At 44.3% G+C, this 25,334-nt stretch overlaps 1 protein-coding gene across 2 annotated transcripts in view; it reads right to left on the reverse strand.

Annotated features, from left to right (window-relative positions):
• Nucleotides 1–7,718: 7,718 nt before the first annotated feature.
• The window catches only part of PIG-K (Phosphatidylinositol glycan anchor biosynthesis class K), a 38,211-nt gene continuing 20,595 nt past the window's right edge, over nucleotides 7,719–25,334 (reverse strand). Inside the window, exons 6-9 of one of the 2 annotated variants that reach the window (XM_050195532.3) lie at nucleotides 24,133–24,250; nucleotides 23,090–23,200; nucleotides 19,720–19,892; nucleotides 7,719–7,965 (exon numbers count right to left, since the gene is read on the reverse strand). In XM_050195532.3, the coding sequence (XP_050051489.1) occupies nucleotides 7,887–7,965; nucleotides 19,720–19,892; nucleotides 23,090–23,200; nucleotides 24,133–24,250 (481 nt within the window). In that variant the 3' untranslated portion in view covers nucleotides 7,719–7,886. The remainder of the gene's footprint in view (nucleotides 7,966–19,719; nucleotides 19,893–23,089; nucleotides 23,201–24,132; nucleotides 24,251–25,334) is intronic. The other variant, XM_050195533.3, reaches the window with a different exon arrangement.

A 25,334-nucleotide genomic window follows, 5' to 3' on the forward strand; every position in this document is an offset into this window, starting at 1 on the left:
CTTTGCCACACATACAAATTAGCCAAGCTAATTAGCCAAGCTAGAAAGGCCACTGTTTTCTTTCAGTAGCACCTTAGAAACGGGTGAACTTTTTCAACTCGCCGCTGTCGGCACCCAAAGAAAGGGGACGATCGGGTGTTTTGTGGCATTCTCAGGAGGCTTCACAAAGCTCCGAAGACGCGCACCCGTAAGCGCTTGCCTTAACCCTTCATCAATTGATGGATTTGCAACTTGTTGTTTTTGCACATTAACTTAGAATAACAATTGTGTGCGCGCGCTGCATCTGTATATATTCACTTTTGTCATATGGAATGCAAGAGTTCAACATTATAAGGTCATTTAAATAAACTGATTTTCCTGATATTGTTTCTTTTTGTGTCGGCGTCGCTTTATTGCAGGTCGGGCCATGCCCGGGCCGGGCCTTAACCCGGCCTAAGGCCGAGCCGGGCGAACTCGGGCTTCTTTAGCGTCGGGCCGGGCCGCCTGTGGTATAGTGTAGGGCCCGGGCCGGGCGCGGGCTCAGAATTGCGGCCCGTGCACAGCTCTAGTAGGACCTATCCTCAGTTTCCTTTCTCCATGATCTTCGGGATGGCCCACGTATACCTCCGCCGCGGGTGGGCCCGGTATTGCAATATCTTCGGGATCGCCCTACGTATGGGTATTTCTTAAAGGGAAGCTGAAACGGTTTTCAATTTCCACGAATTGCTGGGATTGGGAAGAACAGGCCTAACAATTCACGGTTCCGAATTTTTTTCTTCGTTTTGTTAATATAAGGGGCGGAAATCGCTTTCTAAATCACCCCCGCGGACACGCCCCCATCGCTTCCCGGAGCGCCGGGTGAGGTGGTTGCCAGAGGAGAGAACCGGCGAGAGTGACGTCACTGGCGGGGACCGAGCTGCCGGACCGGCGTCCTGGCATGCCTCTTTCCGTCCTGCGCTTTACTGAACGACGCTATGAGAGATCTGCCGCCGCCGCCGCTCACGTTTGTTTTCTTTTGCGATTTTCGTAAACTGGGTTCTTTCGTGAAGCTGCCCGTCGCGGCAGGTTCACGTGCATGCTCGCGCGAGCAAACGCCGCTGGCACGCTGCGAAGCATAGATGCAAACGCGCGCAGTAATAAATTTTGGTGACCGGACTTCGTGCGTAGCTTCCACAGCGTTGCACCTGAGGTATGAAATGGAGTATAGGCTTGCCTAGTGACATTCGACGTACGGTTGCAGTTATCGTGTTTACCACACGGTGGTGCTAAAACTGCCTAATATCTTTATGTCAACACTAGCATGGAGCACGCATACAGATTCTTGATCGAGCCACGATCGCAAAGTCGTCGAACCATAGTATGAATATTGCACATATAATACCTCTGGCCATCTCTGGATGTGTATGATAAGCAACTTCCGTGACTGTACCTCGCAGCACTGCATGTGCGCGGTTTGAAACGCGGCACTTATGTTCGCGATCGTGTATCAACACTCAAAAAACCACGGGACTTTAGACAAGCAGCGGCAAGGTGCTTGACATCGCGGAATTGCACCTGTGTTTACAATCTAATGAGAAGTTAGTGCTTAGGCATTCTTCTAGCAGCAAGTTCCCAGTGACACTTTAGCGCATTTTTTCTCCCGTCATTGGAACGTGCAGCTACATGAAAAAAAAAAAAAAACATACGTACTAGCTAAGATTTCCAACGCGCGAGAAGGTGCAGAAATCGCTCTCGCTGTTGGCACACTACACATCGTCGTTGCCGCCGTTACCGCCATTGCCGCCATCGTTTTCCGTATCGGCTGTCGGTTCGAACATGTACGGCGAAAATACAAGCTGTCCGAGGCAGCGAGAACGTTCCATAATGCTTACAACTCAGCTATGAAGCCAGAACAGAACAGCGTGCTACGCTCTGAAACGGCGGCATGCGGCGGCGCCGACCGGCGGCTGCCGCCATTGACGTCACAGCGGCCCCGACCAATCACGGGCAACAGCGGCGTTCGCGCGATGCCCTGAAGCGCTGGTGCGCGTTTTCTTGAAAAAACAGCCGCTTGCGTTTGTTTCCGCCCTTTTTGAACCAGATATTCGTGTTCAGGGGACTCAAAACTGTAGAATGCCGCAGAGAACTCATTTTTTTCGAAAAGTGTTTCAGCTTCCCTTTAATACCTGCTTCACCTCCGCCAGGGGTCGGCCCGGCGTTTCACTATCTTCGGGATGGACCCACGTATGGGGAGCGCTTAACGCATGCTTCACCTCCGCCGCGGATGGACCCGGTATTGCAATTATCTTCGGGATCGGCCCACGTATGCGGAGTGCCTGCTTCACCTCCGCCGCGGGTCGGCCCGATATTGCAATATCTTCGGGATCAGCCTGCGTATGGCGAGTTCCTAATTAATGCTTCACCTCCGCCAGGGGCCGGCCCGGTGTTGCACTATCTTCGGGATCAACCTACGTATTGCCAGTGCTTAACGCCTGCTTCACCTTTGCCGCGGGTGGGCCCGGTATTGCAATATCTTCAGGCTGACCCGCAGCGGAGGTGAAACACTTTGCTTTTCGTTTGAGAGCTTTGATTGTCGTCAGCTTACGCTGCCATTCCATCTTCACAGAGTGTAATGGTTGTCAATTTTTTCACTCCTTTTGGATGGCGGTAGTTATCGGCATCTCCTAGGGTGCGGAGGCCAGTTTTCTCATCGATTCGGTGCCCGCGCGATTAACTCAAGATGAATTTAGTTGTCACCATCTATTGCAGCAGGCAGGGCGTAGTTTATTGTTTTAATTATAATGTTTTATTTTATTTATAATGCCCAACACAGTTTTTATGTCACCATCTATTCAGCGATCACGCGCGTTGCTGTTGCTTCGTTAGTTTAACCTTCTTTGTCTAGACTGATCCAGGGGCCAGTAAAGGGATTCGGTTCATAGTCAGCTGGTCTGTATGCTCGTGGAACCAGCTGTGGCCAGAGAAAACGCCAGTTGCGTTTAGCTTTGCCTTTTGCTTCATTATTTAGTCGAGTGACGGCTCGCCGCGACGCTGGCAGATCCTCGGAATCATATATTTGCGATATGGGTTAGATAAGGTGGAAAATAAAATAATGCGAAACAGCGTCCATAATCAGACCCTGCAATAACCGTTCAACCCATAAGCAATATACGACTGTTACCCGTTACCTCGTCTGGTTTTGCCCTAATTGTACAGCACTTTTCGTGCAAAATTGGCAACTGGAAAGAAGAGTAGCAAGGAGATGAGAAATTAAGCGATCTACTAAGGAAGAAAGCCCAGGCAACAGCCAAACAAGAAGGAAAAGCGAAAATTGATTGTGAAAATATTTATGGATCAACATCTTTTTATTTAAAAAGGTAGTAAAGAGAACGCCGCCGGAAGTGGAGAATGATTCCGCGTGCTTTGAATGACGCTTCTACAGCTATCAATCGAGCCGCCTGACGTAGCCACTTCCCTGCTGTGCGAATGGGGGTGTTTTTCTAACCTTCCGCGATGGGCGCAGTACGTCTAGAACCGCAGCGTCCTGCGCTCTACGCGTTTGTACGGGACTGGTGACCACGCATCGTTACGCAACTTCCCAAATAACAACACGAGTCGGTTTTGGCACTTGGTAGAGCAGTAAACGAGGGATCCAAAAGAACTGTGATTGTTCCGCAAATATAATTTTTCTATAATTCTTCCAGAGCTAATTCAAAAATCGCTACTAGAAATCTTTATTTTGCACTTTCGCTTGTTAACTTGTTCTTGGCAAGGTTTTTACTGCGCGTCTTTCATGTGCGAGTCCATTTGATGTGGTTCTTTGTTTGCCAAGTAAAAAAGAGGTGTATCTCACAGGCGTACCTGTGAGGTACACGTTACTTCATACACGTTATTCCAATTCTCTTTTGCGGCTTTACGCGTCTTTATGGCAAATGGTAGGCATTATTCACATTTGTACTAGTAAAAGTACCCTCCCCCTCATTTGCATAGAAAGGTTACCTTGGGTAGCCCCCCCCCCCCCCCCCCCAAAAAAAAAAGTCCTGCGTACGTGCCTGGTATAATCAGATACCATAAATTGTGAAATTAACGTTTTTTTTTTTTTTTCGGGAGGGAGAGGAAAAGGCGCTATTTTCTGCAACCTAGCTAGCTAAAGGGATCGCGGCTCAGCGCCCGCTTGAGCGCAGCGCTTTTGAAGTTTTCGGCGCGCGGGCGAGCGTCGCTTGCGGCCATTCACTCAGCTTGCGTTGCGCCATCCGAAATGCCATCGCCCTTATGGACCCTTTTCGCGGCAATCCTGTGGGCGCTGCCATGTTTGCCGCTGACATCTACCACCGCACTGCTTGTCTATTCCGACGGGTGACGCGTCGTACACCGTTGGTTTATCGGCAAGTGACCTTCGTAGGGCTTCTGCTCTTCGTCGCCGTTAGCCAACATTATGAGCATCCATGTTCTTTGGCAGGGGTGTAATTTTGATTTCTAATTTCCTTTGGGATCTTCGATTTTTTGCTTGGGCCGGTGTGTGGGGTGAGGTTTAACATCCTCAAGACTTCATGCCCTGTTGCGTGCAGGACAATCTCCACCACTGCGTCGCCCTTTGTGCTTGCATGGTTTCCGAAACGGTGTTGCATGAGTTGGTCGTTGCTTACCCAGGTGGGCAGGTCTATGGCTACTCTGTAGACGCTGCGGAGCAGGACGTATATCTTGCTCACGTCAGAGTTTTTCAGTTGGAGGAAGAGGCATGCAATCTGCATATGAGTTATGCTTGGATGAGCATGCATGCTTCCTTCTCTCTTTGCCCGCCTTTACCCGGTTATTCTTTTCAATAGTCCTACAGCTTGTTTGGAGGCGCAGCCTCTTGGTTTCTTCAGCTGTCTTCCTCTTCTATTAGTAGTCCTAGGACTCTGATGGTGCCGACATGTGGTACAATTTCCTCATTGACAACGATTTTTTAGCTTAGTTTTTCTGCTCGAGCGGGGCAGCTTTTCTGTCCACATAGGGCTCCGATTTTTCGGATGAGCATTTCGGGCCGTTACCATCAGCGAAGCTTGTACTGTGTACGCCGCTTTTTGTAACGCCTGTATGACTTCTTCCGTGTGTCCTTTTCTGGTCCAGAGGGTCACTGGACCAAATTCGCTGAGGCAACGTGCGGCGCGCAGCCGAAGGCGTCATATCTTGTTTCACTAGAGCTTCGCGAAAAGGGTCAATACCTACACGCGCGCGCCGCTTCGAACGGCTGTCCATAGAATAAAGAACCAACTTTGGGCTGTCTGCGACCGTCGGCTACAATGGTCGGCTACGTCGGCGTGAGCGGCGTGGGCGCCATTTTTGCTTCGCGCAATGCATTGTGGGTCGGCGCGATCAGCGCGCGGATGGAGTACGAGATGTCTCGACGTCTGGCACGGAGGATCACGTTGGCCGCGTCCGGTTACGTTGGCTGCGCCAGTGCGTCGAACTATTGCCGTTGTTGCTCTCGCCAGCGTGACGTAGAGTGTGCGCGCGCCTTCACGCTACGTCGGACTATGTGCGCGCCGGCAAGCGTTGGCGATGTCCCTCTTAACCGAGCGAACGAGCACAGCGAAAGACGAAGGCGAACGCGGAGCGCAGCGGGAGGTGAAAGACGGCAATAGCGCATAGAGTTCCATACATTAATTACTAGGGGGGACTCTGGCGCTAGTGTCTACTAGAGCTGCAGGTTCAGCCAGCATGGGAATTATGGGAAGTACATGGATTTGCCCAAACTTCGTCCTTCTAGCTTCAAACAGCTTCGTGACTTTGTAAACTCCTTGTTTTCAACAATGTACTGCATATTAAATGATTAGAGAAACATCATAAAAATTGTCCGATGGCAGGATTCAAACACAGGTCCTCCAGCACAGAGGCCCAATATTGAAACCATTACACCACGGACGCATGCATCGACATGCGATATGAAACGCCATATGAATTTATCACGGGCAAGCCAGTGCCTTGAGACGCTTGGCGCATTTCGATTTGGCCACCTCGACAAGCTCAATCATTGCAATTAGTAGAGATTGTGCGTGTTTGCAGTGTCTTCTGCACTTCGAAGTGTATAAATTGCTCTGAAATTTACAACAATGAAGGCATATAAAGCGTAATAAACAAATCCACAAGCACGAAGATAAGACAAATCTATGTGCTTCCCATGATTCCCATGGTGGCTCAACGAGTGCAGCGCCAGAGTTCCCTCTAGTATATTGTAGGAAACTATGCGATAGCGAAGAGAGCGTGAGGCTGGAGGAAATCGTAGGAGGAGGGTATGGCGAAAGTGTGATAAAAGAATAGTGCTGCGCAAGATGGACTTTGCGGCGATGACGGCTACGAGATGGTGCCAAAGTGGCATGCGTAGTCTCTGTGAAAACAAAGCGCTGCATGAGCTGACATCGGTCTGCGGCAGCTGCTGTGAATTGTGCCCATGCGCTGCCTCTCACAATTTCCCGATTAGCAAGGCAGTTGCCCCACACTTCGCTCCATTTGCAACGTGTCCACATCAGCCAATATATCGCAAAATGAAAACACGCATAGAGTTGTGCTCAAATTTTGCATTAGGGAGTATCATAATCATTGGTGAATTTTTAAAGCACATCTTTGGACACCACTGCTTCATCGTAGTCCGTAGTGAGGACGGTGGTGAAGCGGTGGTCTCATTTTTAATGTTTCAATTGAGCTTATGGACCAGCGACCACATATTGCTCTCACATGGCTTGCCCACTATAACAGCTCCATGCATTCATTTTTGTGATTGCTTTCATTAACCTGCCCTGAAAGCCCATTTTACTGCTCTGAAGCACATCTGGCTGCTCCAAAATGACCCGAGGTAGTAAATCACTGGAACTCTGTTTCAGACAGAATTCTCCGGTAAGCTAAACATTTTCTGGTTGTTTCTTTAGTACCATTAGGCATAACTTATTACCAAAGTGCCCTCATGCTCATCTCAAATAGGGTCACCCGCCGTGGTGGCTTAGCGGCTATGGTGTTGCGCTGCTAAGCACGAGGTTATGGGATTAAATCCTGGCCGCGGCGGCCACATTTAGATGGGGGCGAATTGCAAAAACGCCCGTGTCCCGTGCATCGGGGGCACGTTAAAGGTCCCTTGGTGGCCAAAATTAATCTAGAGCCCCCACGGCGTGCCTCATAATCAAATCGTGGTTTTGGCATGTAAAACCCCAGAATTCATTCATTCATTCAAATAGGGTCTACTGTAATTCGTTTCACTCGAGTTTATTTTTTGTTTCCTATCCATAAGCTAACCAGTTCTCCAGCCATCAGCCATCTTTTAATAGCAATATTTTTATCAAGAATTATTAAACATTGCTATTTAATACAGTCACAGTTCGGATAGTAAACACTAGCAATCTTTTGCAGCAGTACTAGGAACACTGCCAAACTGGAGTTTGCCATCTACACTGCATGGAACATTGGTGTAATGAATATGTGGTGGTGCATTGCATCAAATTCCTTTTCTATGCAGACCATGCCTTACGATTACTGCACTGACTGCCAAACAAGCCATGAGAGGTAGACATGTTACCATTTCCTTTTATTTCCTTCCTCTCAGTGCTGCCCCCTCCTTTAGTTCTACCTTTTGATTGAGTTAATATACTACATCTTAATGTCATTGCTTTGTTATGATCAATTCATGGTTACAGGAGCACAATATTTTCATTTTACTCAAGTGCATGCCTTCTAAATAGAAGGTATCATGAATCATAACACAGAAAAAAGGGGAATCTTGGCACTCGGACAATTCAATTTCTTTATTAAATATCTTAAGTAATAGGCTGCTACAAGTGCTTATTTACAGTTTGTGCGTGACTGTACAACGGAAGAGCAAGGACATTCTATCCTTGGTTGTTGTGCACATGTTAATTAAGTGTCAATTCGAGTTGTTCTAAGTGGATGTGGCACTGCTATGAAAGGAATGAAAATTGACCAATTTTATGCCAGCCTTGCTTTTGCTTGACAGTGGTGTTTTCCCGTGGTTTGCTTCTGAAAAATACAAAAGGTCATGAGTCAAATATCAAAGTTATGAGAAAATAATTAGTTTCTCAGAGTAAGGTCGAACGACTTTATAACGAAGTGCTTGGACGTCCCATAATCATTCATTATACAGCTCACTTCGTTGTAAAGGTCGCGCACCACACAGCTCAACACAGAACCGGGACAGAATTATTCCTTATTATACAGGTCATTTCGTTGTAGAGACGTTTGTTGAAGAGGCACTTGACTGTAGTCTCCAACTGCATACTGTGTCATTGAAGTCTCAAGTTTTGTCATCCTGTTGCAAAATCGGTTTATGTGAGGTTCCAAAATACCTACTAAAGAGAAGTTTTTTGCACCAACACACTACTCACAGCAGTGGATGTCCGGTAGTACAGTCGAGGCATCTTATAAGGTTCTGTTCGACCCGAAAATATCTTCATCATATTCTTTTTGGGTACTAGGCGCGAAAACACACATGACACAAGGAAGGAGACGGGACAGAGCGCCGAGTACCCAAGATGAATTGTGACCAACTCGCCCAACAAGACGTCCTTTTAATCATATTCTTTATTTGTTACAAGCTGATATTGGTGAGAAATATTTTAGATCAACTTTGTTATAATCCAAATTCATTATATTCAAGCTCAGCTGCATTTAATAGGTTCATGAATTACCTTGTGGTAACTTACGAATTAAATTCTGGCACTGCTCAAGGCACATACATCTAATAAGCCGCCAAAATTTGTAAAGCTCCAGTGAGTGACGTGCCACCAGCTACGTTCAATGCAGAATTGTTTCTTTATATGTATATGTACCACCATCCGGCTCAATATGTTTCAAAGTTCAGCGAGAAGAACATGGCGGTGCTTCTACACCTACACAAATTGGGAAAGATCTAAGGAGAAGAGATTGCGACTACTTCACTAGGTCAACAGAAAATGCCACGGTGGACCTTTACCTCAAATCAGCAGTTTGGGGATGTCCACCAGCAAAATGAGCAGTGAAATAAACTGGTGTGCTGTGTAGTATTGTCACAAAGTGCATGAGTAAGGCTTTTGGAGAGAACATGTGGAATGAATTTCACCATGTACGTACTTCGGGCCTACGAACTCAAGTAGCACCATTCTCGGGATTAAGAGAGCGACATGTTTTGAGCATCTGGCCAGCTTCAATTCTACAAGCATATGTGCCCTAATAGAATTAAAATTTTGTTATTTACAATTTACCATGATTCCTGATGGCTGCTGCCTTCAATATACTGCCCTAAACTGCTTTTGTATGCTACTGCAATGTCCATGAGAGTTTGTCATTCTTTGCTGAAATGCCCAGTATGTACAGAGTGCAATTATAATTCTTCCACTTCACAAGATATTTATTGCTAGCAAGACCAGGACAAGGTCATGTGGGACCAAGTCTGCAGAAAGTTGTGAACTAGCAATCAGTCTAGAGCATTGGCATAGCTAAGGGGGTCGAAACCCCCCTTACCCAAAATTTTCTGAAGAACCCTCCTCCCTTCTTCCTCCTTCTCCATGGAAAAGAAAGTACAGACAGAACAGGAGATGCGCTCCAGAAGAGCAACATGGTTGAATGGAAAAGCCCGAATGTGAAAGCAAGGCGAAGGCTAGTGGTGGTCAAAAGGGAGGGAGGGGTGTCATGGGGGCGATCCCCTCTCCCATGCACAGAACATTGTGGCCCCACTCATAGCGCGCCTTGTTACGAACGGCCTGCAAGGGTACTGACCTACAAAATTTTCCCAGCCAGCCGCAGCTGCGGAGGTGGCGAGCTTCCGAGAAGCGACCCTAGAACCCTTCCCCACCTGCAGCGGCGACTCGTATTGTAGGGGCGACGATGTGCCGCATCAACACCCCCTCGGCGCCACTATGACTAAATGCGGTCGGCGGACCAAGTATTGTTAGTGGATTCGCCGTCGCCGTCACGGCTTGTTAGAAGCGGTAGAAATCCTGGGAGAAGATGTATTACGGCCGTCTCATGGGGCTTAGAAGTCATGGACAGACATGGTGGTTATTGTCTGCAGGGTTAACACTGGGATGAAGAGGCGCCTGCTCGGGGCAAGACCCTTGTCTGCGAAAACCCTCTCACCTTGGTGTGGTCAGTGAAACCTGTGCAGAAGCGAGTGCGCAAACCCTACCCCTCAAAGGCTGGTCGGCTACGATGACTGAACGCTCCGAATTGGTAGCAGGTTGAATGGCCATTTTCCCTCACCTAGGGATCTAGGGAGGACATAGTGTATTTAAGGAGCCGTTGGCGGCTCCTCAGGATGCATTCCTTTCAGTCATGTTAGACTGATGAACTGTGTAAAGATCTCATGTAAATACTGTAAGTAAACTCGTATTCCTCGTTCTCGATGAAAACAAGTCTCTCCCTTCAACAACGTCCTCAGTGTGGATAAGTTGGACAACGGCATGGGCCAGCTACCATCTATTTCATGCCCGACCCCAAACATTACAGCCTCTACCTCATTCCGGATCGTGTTAACCATAACTGCTGAGGGGGGGATGAGCGGTAAAAATTCCACATAAAGATGGGACAAGCACATGCATAAAACTTGGGGGTACTGTTGCTCCCTACCAAGCCTTCATGTCTGTTGTCAAAGAGCTTCTCATTTTTGGTACTTGACTGAATCATCGACCACACTGCGCGGAAGAAAAGCATTCCGAAAATATTGCGACTTGCTTATCTAGGAAATGCATACTAAGCACCCCCCCCCCTCCATTTTTTTATTGTTGTTGTTCTTTCCCTTGTCTCGGACTTTCATTATGTTAGTAAACTTGAGCAGAGCTTGCTGTAAGGCTAGCTTGTACAGTGTTCAGCAACTGAAACGCGATACTCAGACAGCATGACGGCCGGCACTTTTTTGTGCCACCGTTGGACGCTGGGGTTATTGAGCTGATACACTTTTGTGTCACATAAAAACGAGGGTCATTTTGATGCATCATGACGCAATTGGGCCCCCTCAGCGATCACCCAGTGCTCACCGGTGGCACAAGAATCACCGGCCGCTATACTGTCCGAGTATCACCTTTCAATCGCTGAGCACTGTACATGCTGTTAAGAATGAAAACAGGAGAGGGAAAAAAACGGGACAAGAATGAAAGACCTACAGAACACTGATTTGCACACGGCAAATTATATTAAGGACGGGGGTGCTGGGTCAGGGAAGCTAAGAAACCACCACAACAGACAGGTGGGAGGGCAGGTAGGTGAATGGCCTCGAAATTCCTGCAGAAACAGAAATATAGGAATTTTAGGGGCCGCCACCACGCCGTTCCACAGCCTAGTGAATGTTGAGTGCAACAGTGACTACTAGAAAATAATTTTAAGAAGGAGGGTGGGGTGATGGATACAATGAGGGAGTGAGGGAGGACGCACATAAAGGGTGTCAAGAATGAAACTGGCAGATAATTATGGACATAGGGAGAGGTTCTCGTCACTGCCTGATCGCTCAACACCAGACGGCCCTCGTGAGTTGCCTAGCTGAGGCTCTACGACCCTGTCGTAACGTGTGCTGCTTGCTGCGGAAAGCCTATCTAAACATCTTGGTAATTTTCAGAATAGATGGGTTTCAGGAGACACGACACTAAATTTAAAATCTCTTGAAGCTACTGGCCCTTATTTTATGGCAAACTACGGATGCCGTAATTTTCACAAAGGCTTCTAAACAGGAATCAGCCCTGCTTTCGACTGTCTGCCTATCAGTTCCCGAGCATGATCAAATAACAACATGCTTCGTGTGATGACTACAATACCATGACCGCAAGTCACTTCCAAACAGCTCTTCAAACAAGTCGGACAGTGGGTCACCGAAAGTGAGTGTAACTTGCATCACATGATACTACTGAAGTTCTAGCGCAAAGCTTCGTTCCTGTACATTTAAATGTAGAATAATATAGCATGCCCACAATGCCAAAAGCGCGACTGACTGACAGACGACTTGCAAAATAGTGCCCGCTCTCTTCCACACGTAGCCATGGAAGATCTGGCTGGAAAACAATGGTTATCTCCACTGTAACCTGGGCTGCAACAACTCTGGCGAACAAACAAGAAAACATGCGATAGTGCACTGTCTTGCTTTTGTTTGGCGCCATTTTTAGTGCTGGTCAAGCAAGGTCATTGAAGGAAGGAAGGAAGGAAAACTTTATGTGGTCCTGCAAGTAGTGATAATTAGTCATTGACATACATCATATAAATGCAATTCGTAAATGAAATTTTTTTTTAAAATATAATTATTCTTAAAAATAGCATAAGGATCATACCATAATTTGATGCAAAGTGGCTGCATGCCTTAACAATAAAAAACTTTTGTCAGAAATTAAGCAAAGTGTTGTTTCGGCAACACAAACATGTGCATGATATACATATATATATATATATATATATATAGCGAGAGAGAGAGAGAGAGGTGAAGAAGGGGGAGGAGTGGTAGTTGTCAGCAGAGGATCCCACAGAAATAAATTTATTTTCTAGAGCCTAATTTGAGGAGATTCTTTTCACTCCAGCCAGAGCATGAATATTTTTTCTTGCCTCATTAATGTGGCAAGTGTTACGATACTTGCTGCAAACAAAAATTCAACACATGAAAACATTATTGATGATAGCGCCAAACTCTCTGTACTGCCTCAAGTCAACCGGCCTTCTATAGAAAGAAGTTGCATAAAAAGCTCAAAATTGGTATAATGTGCTGACATATTGGATGACCCATGCAGAGCTCAGTCTTAGGCGAAACACATGGGTGTGAAGCCCTGCACTCTGCAAGGCATTTGGCTTTTTTGACAGCCTTGAAGTAATGCACCTGTCATATGGACATCCATGAACCCCCTTGAGATAAGAGCATGCGAGTGCCATGAAAAGTACTTTCACAGACGCATTGAGAGCGCAAGAAGCCTAGCCCCTTGCACATTGTATGCTACTTTGCAGGAGCTCTTATACCTCAGAAAAATGAACCCCTTGGTTGCATTACCTCGCTAACCAAATGCAGGTTGTCTTATAGTTTGTAGCAGAATTAACTGCCTCAAGAAACTGAAAGGTTATTCTACAAAAACCAGCAAGCCCCTTGTGGTGCACTGTTATGTACAATATTGATGTATCCCGATGTTGAGGTCCTCAGATGCAAAATGCTTTCACATTTTCACAGTCCAGAAGGTGCTGTAGTTGGTGTCACTATGCAGACCTGGTTAATTTTGTGCTGCACTTCTGAAACATGCAAATCCTATGTTAAATCTAGTATTGTAAATGCCAGTGCTGTACGCAGAGCCCAAGAACCAACTCAGGGCGGTAATCTTGCTTTTTTGATCACCTCAGAGTAATGCCTCCACATACGAAGAACCGTATGATGAGATAAGACCACGAAACAACCGCACTTCGACCTCAAGGTAATTGTGGTCATTTCACATGGCCACTAACACAGTTTTCACGCATGCCACCAGGGGCCTATTAAACTATGTTTGGTTTATGTATGCACACAAGAATTTCGTATCTAATTACACATAAAGCTATTACGTATGTTGCCTCTATAAAGAAGATACTGTACAAGTTTCACGTGACACATTTACTACTTCTCAAAAGTGCACTCTCTAAGCACTGATGCTGATAGTGACACTGGCAACCTTGCACTTGTTTTTGTGCATGGTGCTGTCACAGTTACTTTTTTCTGTTCTTGTTATCATAGCGTAACCATATTTTCGGCAAGGCATCGCAAAAATTAACATTTCAGTTGTATCTCAAGCACTCTGAGAAAGGCGATTCCATGAGAGATCAAGCATGCGTGTCCGCTTGACATTTTTGTTTTGTCTGGTTTTTATTTGTCATGTAGGAATATTCAAACTGCACGGAGCCGAAAATGTTATTCCTGAAAAGCGTCCTCCTCAGCACCCTTCTATTACTTACCACAATATTGTTTGAATTCATGGCCGAAATAAATGCAAACTAAAAACGTGTCGTAAAACTTTTCCACTCATTTTAGTACACTTCACAGTACATTAGTCCCATGCATCTTTTTATGTTGTTCACAAACGAAAAAAATGTAAAAAAAGTCCGAACATGGCCCTAATCAGAAAAGTTTTGTAACTTTGATGCGTCTTGGCGCATTTTATATTTTACACAGGAACTTAAAAATGTGTCAAACATTTAACGTTCTCTTTGCAGCACTTATGCGAAAGATGATCTCCCTACATGAAACACAAAAGAAGAAAAAAATAGTTAAATAAGCAAGTTAAAGAAAACTCATCTAAAAAAACAAACAAAAAACGGTTCCAATGTTCAACAAAATTTTGGATGGTAGTTCGCTTATGTTGTGCAAAACGTGGGTGTGATAATATATTTCCTCATTTGCTTTATTCACAAAATATAACGGGCCAAACTGGCCCATGGTAAGCGTGCTGGGTTTAGTGCCACGCCGACTCGTTCCGGTTTGTTAATATTTACTCGCTTAAAAAAAAAAAAAAAACGCAACGCTTGCCACAAATGAAGGAAGGTTTACCTGTTTTTTTTTTTTTTATTGTGGCATGCACAGAGAATGTGTTTACTGCTTTGTTTTCTGGGACACAAGAGAGAACAAACTCGACACTACTTGTGGTGCTTGAACAAATTTATTGCGTGTTCTTTGCAGTTAGTATTTAAAAGGGTTTAATCAGCTGGCTAGCAGCAGTCCTCGCAATGGGCAGTGCATGTCCGCTCGACAGATCGCAGGCACTCATCCACACATACCATGCACACATCCACATATGCCACTCCACTGACTTCTGCTGATGATGCTCCTCGATGGCTGCAGCAGGTGCATGAAGCAGGGCCACATTCTTGAGGTTGCTGCTAAGTTGGGAGACCATCTCATGTGCCGACTGAATGGAGGCGGGACTTTCAGACCTCAGGTAGTGCAGGGAAGCTTGCTGTTTAAGGAGTCCACCCACACCGTCACAAGCACTCTCACCTTGCCCGGTAGCAGAAAATATACACCTCGCAGACGTACACTTGGAATGGCACAACTTGTACAGTTGGTACCTATTTTTAAAATTGCTCGCTGCACCATTGCTGCCGTATGTTACGTGACAGTAGACAGGTGCTCTTTCATCTAACGCTTCGTGCACTCTGCCTAGGGCGTAGTGGGCGTGCACTGCATTGTGATGCATATCGTCGCTTAAGAGAGTAAAGCTGTGTGTGCTTTCCTTGTTGTGGTGGCACAGATGAGAATGGATATTTGTTTCTTGTGCCAATGGTACAACTGTGTTTCATTTGAAAGAAGGGCTGTCCAGTTTTCCGCAAAATCAAAATGCAGACCAATGCTTCCGCGCTGCTTGCACTTCTTTGCCTCATGAATAGCCGCGGCTTGAGTGTGGCGCATGTATACGCGAGGAATCCATTTGGTCACCCATTTGCTGAGCTCTTTCACTAAAAGGGTTGGAGAGGACATCAAGTCACCACTTCCCCAAACAGTTAATGTGACCTCGTCCTCGTCGACCATTCCCAGACTGGCCAAAGTGAGTATTTCACTCCATGGGCAGCATTTGCATTCACGTAACATACTATCTGTAGTTGGGGAGCCACAAAGGCACAATGTTTTCATGCCTTCCAATGACATTTCCATGCCGGTCACGTTCTCAAGCACAGAGACACAAAGGTTGGCATTAGCACAATAAAAGCAAACCACTTGCTGTGGTGCGAGCAGCACCCATTTTGGACGCATGCTGTAAAACTTCGACAGGGCTATGGCACATTCGGGGTGAGCTGCTTTGAATATTGGGAATGTCTCATGGATAGAACGTGTCATAAACCGCTTTGAGACGTACTCTCTCTGGCCGTTCGTGATGACTGACACAACGTCATTCTTGGGTGCTTTCGGCTGAGCCCGAAAAAGCTCGTCCTAGGTGAAGTAGTCAAGCGCAGCTTGTACATCCGATGGGCTTAAGCTTCACCTGGTGTATGGGTCAAAATCTGACCACTTTCAATGCTTCTTGCACCAATTTTGGGCCTTTCTGAGCATGTACAATGCGACAGCTGGGACTGCCTCTTGAATGCATTTGTAAAGGTAAACCTTCCTGCATTTGTGGCAACCATTGCCTTTCCTTTTTTTAAGAGAGTAAATGTTAAACCAGAATGAGTAATCGCGGCACTAAAGCCAGCATGCTCAACATGGGCCACTTTGGCCTGTTATATTTTGTGAACAAAACAAATGAGAAAACATTATCCCACCCACTTTTGCATGACATAAGTGGACTTCCACCCAAAGCTTTTTCAAAAATTGTAACCAGTTTCTTTTTTATTTATTTCATTTTTTTGAAAATGAGTTTTGAAAAAGCTTGTTTATTTAACTATTTTTTTCTTTAGTGTTTCATGTAGGAAGGTAATGTTTTGCGTAAATGTTGCAAAAAAAGATGTTCTTTGTTTGACACGTTTTTCAAGTTTCTGTGTGACATAGAAAACGCATCAAAGTTACAAAATTTTTCTGATTTGGGCCTTGTTTGGAATTTTACATTTTTTCGTTTGTGGACAGCATAAAAAAATGCATGGAACTAATTTACTGTGAAGTGTATTAAAATGAGCAGAAAAACTTTCGATGCAACATTTTAGTTTGCATTTAATTCGGCCATGATACTGGAAAACATTGTGGCAATAGGAGGTAATAATAATAGTAATAATAGGTAATAATAAATATGAAGCAGTCATGCATGTTTGATCTCGTGGAATCACCCAGAAGAAGAGTACTCCCTTCATTAAAGGTTCGATTAAACTTCCTGAATGGGAGGGTAACCATGGAGCTTCTAGTGCATTTTCCTCGTCATAAACACAAAGCTGTAAAGAGTTAATGGATTCCTGCATGAAAGATTATTAGACTAAAATGAAGCACCTTGCATATATTAATCAACTTCGCAGCATATCTAGGTGTGATCAGAAGCATCTTAAAATGTAGGCAACACGTTTTAAATAACATTATTTTTATTAGCTAACTAGGCTTTCGAGGCACTACTTTGTCAAGTACAATACATGCAGTGCCTAAAAGGGTTAACCCTTTGCCCTTCCACTCAATAAACTTCCACAAAAATACAACACTCTGAGCTATATTTAGTCTATATGAACACACTATTCCAAAAACACCTGCATTGTTGCCATGTTCTCATATGTTACTTCACAGAAATGTTCATGAAATTCTTCTGTGCCCTTCAGTAATAACATAACAGTGCTTCCTGTTATGATCAACAACAACAAATTTTGTAAGCATCAGAAGTTTACAGGGTGCAGGATCTGTGGAAAGACAGAATTTTCATGTAGCTTGTGCTCGTAGCCTGAAATGGAGGAACTGCAGTCTCCAGTAACATATGACTAATGCAGAACTCTACTCATTTAGAAGTCTCAGGGTGTCTACCAAGTTGACATTTCCAAATTCCCTGAGTTTTCCAGGTTTTCCCTGAGTGCCATTGCAAATTTACCGGAGTGATGCAGAACTATGTTTTATGTCAAGACGGACTGAAACCATATCGCCTGATGCTGTCACTCTAGTAAGCACATAAAAAATTAAAAACGTGACTTAATCCAATTTGAATACTAAGGAGCAGTGTTTATGTTATTCAAAAAGAGAATAGAAGGCATGGGTTAGTAAAATGCACAGCAAACAAAGTGTCTTCAAAAAAAATTGCAAATGGGGTTGTACATTATCAAATACGAATAAAAAAAGAGATGCATATAGAAGCAAATATTTTCGAATATGAGCTATTTCTATCAACTGATAGCAACCTCAGCGGGATGAGGCCCGAACTCTGTCACAATTAACATTCTCTCTCAACAGCTCGTAAGTCAACCTCAACTGTCCTGACAAACTCTCAGTCCGCGCACGACGCCCGAGTGTTGTGTTTCACTGCTTTAAAGTTTATTTTGGTTTGGATGAGGGACACCTGCATCTCGGCATCAGCCAAAACTTTATTTTTTGAGCTCAAGCTCCTTCAAAATGGCGGCAGCAAGCTTCCATTCCCGTTTATTCCTCAATGCGTAGGTAATTTCTGTTCTTGTCCGCTTTCCGCCACTCGTTCGCCCCCAAGGACCGCTTGAAGCATCTTGGTCAGTTGCACAGTCCGCGACCGATTTTCGAACTCCCTAGGGGCCGTGAAAACGTCCGAAAAATCGGCCAGTTGGAAAAAAATAAATCTGTGTAATTTACTGCCCTTAGGGGCTCAAACCGCCACAGGCACGTTCGAAAACGCTCTGAAGGCCTGTCGGTACACATATTAGGCATACCGATGCTCGTACTGTGACAGGAAATGCCGGGTGCCTGCGTGTATAATTAAGGAATACATACTGTGTTCCGTGGCCCCTTCTCACGCTTGTTATGCTTCCCTGCAATACTTTTGCGTAAGCTTCACCAAGTAACATTTCTGCACAGAGGCGAAGCTGACTTTCAGGAACCAGCATTATGCAACGCACCGTGTTTTCCAAGTTTCTAGGCCAATCGCGAGGACCACAAAGGCGGAGTCCGTGCCATTGCTGACAGCAGCTAATTCTTTCAATAAAAAACTCGGCACCAAACGGCAAGAAGCTTCATAGCGAACGTCGAAGCAGCTAGGCCTAGCGTTGCCGCAGTGGTGGCAACGGCTGCCAGCGAATCTGCGTGCGAGAGTGCCGGTTCGAGGTGGCGAAGTAACCAAAACGGCAGTGGTGGTGCCTTTGATTATTGCCGCTTCGGACCTGCGGTCACGGCAGAACGTCCGGAAATTCGGACGGCGAAGAGTTCTTGCGTCGGAAATTTCATACGTTTTTATACGTTGACTCTATGGGATGCGTGGCGGGGCCGCGAAGCCGTCCAAATTATCGGGAATCCGGAAAGTCGCTCGTTGACTGTACACTGGCAACTCCTCCTGCCGACGACAGGGCATCAAAGACGATTCATTACGATTCCTGTCTGTTACTCGATCCAGCATTACCGCGACTTTCGACCCTTTCAATAAAATTGCCGCTAATTTTCCCTGATAGAGGCCCAAATTCCCTCAGTTTTCCCTGACTTTTTCCAGACTACTCAAAATCCCTGAGAATTCCCGGTTTTCCCGGTTGGTAGACACCCTGAGTCTTATGCACAAGCTGAAAGAAATTGAGCTTCTTCACAAAATTTGTGACCCATGAACTTCTGATGCAGACAGTAGATTAACAATGCTGAGTTCTAGTTAAAGCAATCAATACACTGTAGCACAACTCTTGCATAAACTGAAAACTATGTCACTAAAATCACTTGTTTCTCATGAAATCATAGTCTGAGATTGTTTTAATCGCCACTGTAATCAAAATTGCTACAATAAATTTATTTCAGAAGAAGCAATATTTCAGTACCTACTGTAACTGCTCACTCAGTTAAACAGAAGCGCCTAAACCAGGAGTGCGGGGTTGGTGGGGGGAAAGAATTCTCTAAGTTCCCACCTAGTGGACTGTCCATTTCGGCTGCTGCCGAAGTGCTGATTGGTTGGGCTGGCGCCACCAGACAGCTCCAACCAATCAGCGGTGGCCGAAATGAAGTCCATTAGGTGGACATTTACAGAATACCCCCCCCCCCCCCCCCCCCCCAGGTTGAAAGGTAAGAAATGGAACCTTTTTTGGTGAAGTGCCACAGTCATTTACTTTAATCACACATGGAAGAGGTATAACAGTAATATTCTTCCAGTATTACAACACTAAATGTTATCCTGAAAAATTACCCTGGTCTATGCAAGACAACAATGACAGTGCCTGTAATACTGCAACTGTACTATAAGAGCTGGCTGCCACACTCACAGTAATGTGCTTGGTGGTGGCAGGGGCTTCAATGTGACCTTCTGTTGAGTGAGCTCAACATTGCGCACACTCCCAAAAAAATCTGTCAGAGGCACTTGGTCCAGGTTACGTGTAAACAAGTCTTTGCGTGACACTGCTGTTGAGATGCACACTGACTTGGGACAGACACGTAACTGCAACAGAGAATATGGGCAGCGTATGTGGTGAAGGTGGGTCTAAACACCATGAAGCTTTGACAACTGCTAGCTCATCACTAAGTGATTAGTACATTCATGTTCATTGGCGCTAAAGAAGGGCTTGTTAAAAAGAAGTACAAGGTTGCTGCTAATTAGTACCAGCCACACTTGCAGGGCAGTATAAATTGATGCTGGAGTATCCTAATAAGGACACACTGACTCACTGGGAGATCCAGAGGGTGGGCCTTAAGGTCCTTCCCCCCTTCTGAGACAGAGACACGTTGGCACTCCTGTGCTGGTAAAATTGAGCAGTTAATACACATCCCCATTCTCTAATTGTGTTGAAGGTTCGTCCTTGATGCTACGATGGATCCGCCCCTGCACTGACCTGCATTTTTATTAGAAAAGCTGAAAAATTTTGTGCTCACCACTGATTTATTTCCCCTCAACTTTCGCAGCAACACTGCATTTCTTGGGGTTCGCATAATTAAAAAAAAAAGAAAGAAAGCTTGGCATCACTGTTTATGCGTCTTCTTTGGACATAAATTTACTTGCCAACAGGCTTCAAAAGCAGTCAAGATTTCTGCTGCAACTTGCTGCTTTAAAGGGACAGACAACCGCTCGGAACATGAATAGAGATAACCCCACTGATGGAATGATTTCCTATCATAGTGGCCAAAACGAGCCACGTTTTTCTCATTAAACGCTTATATTTTTAGTTCATCGCTAAGAGTCGCGAAAAATGACCTTTGGCACCCCACGCGGCAAAAACATGAAGCTGCATAAGAGGCCCACCACATGACCTTCTGCTAGTGTACGCAGTTCCTGGCTTGGCTCGTCTATCGACAGAACAACGATGATGGGGGCCAGCCAGCCCTGATGCAGGCGTGTACTTAGGAAAAAACGCAGTAGAAATATAAGAAATGTCTGCACAACAACGTGGACCTATTGCACCAGATATTTATTTTCAAAAGTGGTTGAAAAGGTTAAAATTAAATTTTACGGTTTTACGTGCCAAAACCACCTTCTGATTATGAGGCACGCCGTAATGGGGGGCTCCGGAAATTTAGACCACCTAGGGTTCTTTAATGTGCACCTAAATCTAAGTACACGGGTGTTTTCTGGTTGAAAAGGTCAAAATGTAGGTGGTTAATCACAGTTACACTTACTCCTGTGAGAACAGAACGATGGGCGGCTTTCACAATTTGCTAGGCGGGCTATCGACATCGCTCTCACTTCTCAGCATTGCTGGAGGAGGGACTCTTGCTTTGTTTTTAGAGGCTGCTCGGATAAAAAAAAGAGAGAGAGTGAAAAAAAAATTCTGCTTACTAAATATCCATGTGCTTTTGGAAGTAACCGTTGCCAATGTAAACACTACTAAGGGTGAGCTCTGCATTGCGCCATAGAAAACTAGGTCCTTAAATATCGGTTGTCAGTCTCTCTAAAATCAAGTTTCAGATAGTGTATTTTCATAGTTGTTTTTTTTTTGTTCTACAGGAACCACAAACCAAGGTCCCAACGTGTTTAATTTAATGATGCAGACCCAAAAATAATTTTGCTGCAAATTGAGCAATATCAAAGCTGTGATAAATCCAAGATCTTTTCTTAAAGTTGTTACTGACAGCATGAAAAGGTAAACATGGCACATTTAACCATGCAATAAAAACAGACCTCATAAAGCATTATGTTACACTTACAATGGGTTTTGCCAGGTTAACCATAACTACAATACAGCTTCGTTATAATGAAGTTGAAAGGAGAGCTGAATTTACTTTATTATAATGAATGCCCACCATGGCCAACACAAGGAGGGGAGCAGGGTGATTGCAATAAATTACCAAATACTGAGTTGAAACCAATGCAAAAGCTTAAAGTGCTCTCCAAAGCACCACAAATGAATGTTTTTGCCATGTTTTCGTCAATGAGGTGACTTCTTTCTCTAACGCAGCTGTCAATGCTAATCCATTTTCACTGTTGTCATGCACATAGAAGTAACGGTGCAATAAGTCTTGGAACATTTTGTGAATGTGCTGGTAGAGTGCTGGAGGTCTCTGATCTCGTGCGACATCCATCACTGGATACCAGCGTAAAGAAATGTTTTTGTTGTTGTTTGGATGTGTCCACTCGCATAAAGCAACAAGCATACAAAATTAAAGCAGACCTGCCAGCCTTGGTACTTTGAGAATACTACAGTCGTAGCGAAAAAATACTGAAGTTAGGTGAAAAATACAAAAAACTGTTGATTGCTCAAGACTGACTATTCACTAAAAATGTGAGGGCTTTGCTCTGTAGGGAAGCTTTCAACAGATGCTCTGCCCTATGTTTTTGCAGCTAGGATGATCTGTGCCACAAATGTTTATGAAGCTTATTCATGAAATGTTTCTGTAAATGTCTGCCTAAATTTCGGTTGCCATTGGACATTGGTTAAGTTCATGTAGCTGCTGCACTGGTAGGCCCATATTATGAACGGGTCTGAAAAGTCGTTATGAAAAAATTAGTCGGCGACTGTATTTGTATTCTTTAGAAATAAGTTTTCTTCTATAGTATTAGGCACAAATGAGAGAATCAAAGTTATTAGTGTCACTATGACAATCATAATCAAGCTGTATAAAGTGCGCATTTTACAATAAAATCGTGAAAGTTTACTGGCACATTAGAGGGTTGCAGTGGTCCACCAGCATGTTCACAAAACTTTGATAAGTTGAGCAATCGCTGAGGAGCAGATGTTGCATTTTGTAACAATTTATTTAATTTAACGCATGTGAAAGCTGTCAGCAAAAATCGCTCTGCGACGTGCGCAGCGGAACTATTTTTTTCGCCCCAATCACACCATGTGAAACAGCCTTGAGAGTGATTTGGCATTGCTGGCATCCCCTCACGCAACACCTGGCACACTACTGCGGCAGCAGGTGTTTCCTCTCATCCATACTTCTCTGTCAAAGTGTGCTCGTGACATGGCGTTGCAGCCAATGGGAACTTAGGTGCAGCTACAGATGCGGGACATCAGGCTTTTCGCTCAATGAGCCCTTTGACGCTTTCGCATAAAAAATAAACACGCCTGTTAGCGCAAACATACTTTTAAATAAACATGTGTGAATGAAATACAGTGCTGCCAGTGAAGAAACCTTACACATTAGCTCTGAGTTAGTAGTTGTGGCTAGCAGTTAGTAAGCATCAATCAATTCGACACTCACAAATTGAGCCATAGTCTTGGTGTTGTTGGTGCTAACCTCCTCAAGGAACATGAGTGCGTAGTAAGTGTACCGGTCAATGACATACACTCCTATCGTCGGGTCACCATGGTGCTGCAATAAAGTTGCATATGAGTGCAATGGCACAGTAGAACCTCTAAACCACAATAGAGTAAACCAATATTCAATATAAAAATTTAACCATTTATCTTTTATGCTCGTTCATATTTTACATCAGTTATTAATGTGCAGAATTTCCCATATTCGCTGTGCTGCAATTGCCATCTCACTGTGGTCGTCAAAACTTGTTGCTGGTCTAATTAGTTATGCTTCGCTTGACACATACTAATACAACAATAAGACGACACATGTGGATGATGGAACTAGCACCTGCCCCATCTTCCGCAAATGTTGTCTTTTCATTGTACTAATGATGAATCGGTTCACTGTGACCATCCAGACAGGACAAACTGTGTACTCCTTGTATAGCACAATGTCCTCATTGCAATGTAGTTTGCACATGCTTATCCTGTTGAAAGCTAGAACCTGCATGTAGCAGCATTTTTTGCTGTTTGCTACCCCTGACTGAAGACATCTTTCTTTTGAATCCGAAAGTTCAGGAGCTTGGCACAAAGAACCAGCAGCCGTACGAGTTTATAAATCTAAATTGTATTTATACTGTGCTAAACTACAGACAAAATTAAACAGAAGCAGACACATTTGATCACACAAGATTCTGTATTCTCAGTAGGCTGTTTCTGTTCAAAACTTATATCAGTGTCACAGACAGTGGAATATGTTGGGTAAGATCAAGTAGCTGAATGCCGTAATTTTGTTCAGTCTGCCTAAAAGTTTTCACAGTTTTGTGTAGAAAGGAAATTGCTAAAATGCTGCAAAAGAACACTACTTATGAGCAGCTCAGTGCTACAAAGTTCATGCACTCACTATGCAACTCTCACACTGAGATCTCTTCTATTGGGTACATATACTGTAGCAAAACATACACATAAAGCTAGAGACAGCACACCTGCCATCAGTGAACTCACCGAGAGCGAGTCCTCGCCAATCTTGCTGCTGGCCACGGCAAGGATGTTAGGCGAGTAAAAACGCTTAAACATGGACTCTGCCTGGCATGTGTCAATCATAAAAAAAATCTCATGGTACCTGCAAGCAAGTAAACATGTGCACATTACGAGACTTGGAAAACAAGTGAACTGTTTCACATCGCAGTTATTTTCAAAGCATACCAAGCCTTGGAATGAAGAAGTACTACAAAAAGAGTGATTGCCCTCAATAACTCTGGCTTACTCGCAGTGATTCCACAAAAGTGGACACACCATGTACAGGAAAGACTGTGGTGGTGCATGCACTAAGCGACAAGTGTCATGCAAAGCTTAAAGGGGCTGACAATTGGCCAGAATGTGTTGCGAGACACTGATGAAATTGAAATGACCATGATTTATTGTGATAGAATCCAGCACGCTGTTCGCAATTTAAGTATGAATTATAATTTTAAATTGGCAAAGAAAGTCTCAAAAATGAGCAAGTGGTATGACCTGGTGGTGAAATCTTTCCAGATGTAGTAGACGAGATTAGTGTACGTAAGTTGGCTGTTAAGTTCAGCATACTTAGTGCTTAAGGGGAGACGCTCCTCGAAACAAATTATTTTTTATTAGTTGTATTAGAGGTTTCGAAATTCAGTCAAGTATAGAGTTTTCTATGCAGATTTCAAATATGGCACTACGTTTTGTGTAGCTGTTATAGTTTAGAGTTATGTGATGCACAATGGCAAAATATAGTCATCTTTATGTGCACTTTTCTATGTAATAAATTTTTACAAAAGGCATTGTGATGTAGCTTGTTTAACTCTTATAGATCACAAAGTGCCGATATCTAGCCAAACAGTGTGTACAATTACTGAAACTATGAAAAAAAAATTGAATATTTCAACTAATTTTCTTTCTCAATTCTCTGAAATTTAACATGTACTTTCGCAACTTACTGCTTGGAGATATTGCAATTTCAAGTAAATATTAGCACTGTACATGTCTTCAAGAGTATGCAGGCCAAATTTCGTTAGTATAAGACAATTGTAATTGTAGAAAGTATTTTCATGTGATTGTGAAAAAAATTTGAAGTGTCCTAATTTTTTTTATAGTTCCAGTAATTGAACACACTGAATAGATATCGGCATTTTGCTAAAATTTATTACACAATAAAGTACCTGCAAAATCACTATTTTGCCATT

This window comes from Dermacentor andersoni, chromosome 1 (genome assembly GCF_023375885.2).
Source record: "Dermacentor andersoni chromosome 1, qqDerAnde1_hic_scaffold, whole genome shotgun sequence".
In the NCBI taxonomy this organism is placed as follows: domain Eukaryota; kingdom Metazoa; phylum Arthropoda; class Arachnida; order Ixodida; family Ixodidae; genus Dermacentor; species Dermacentor andersoni.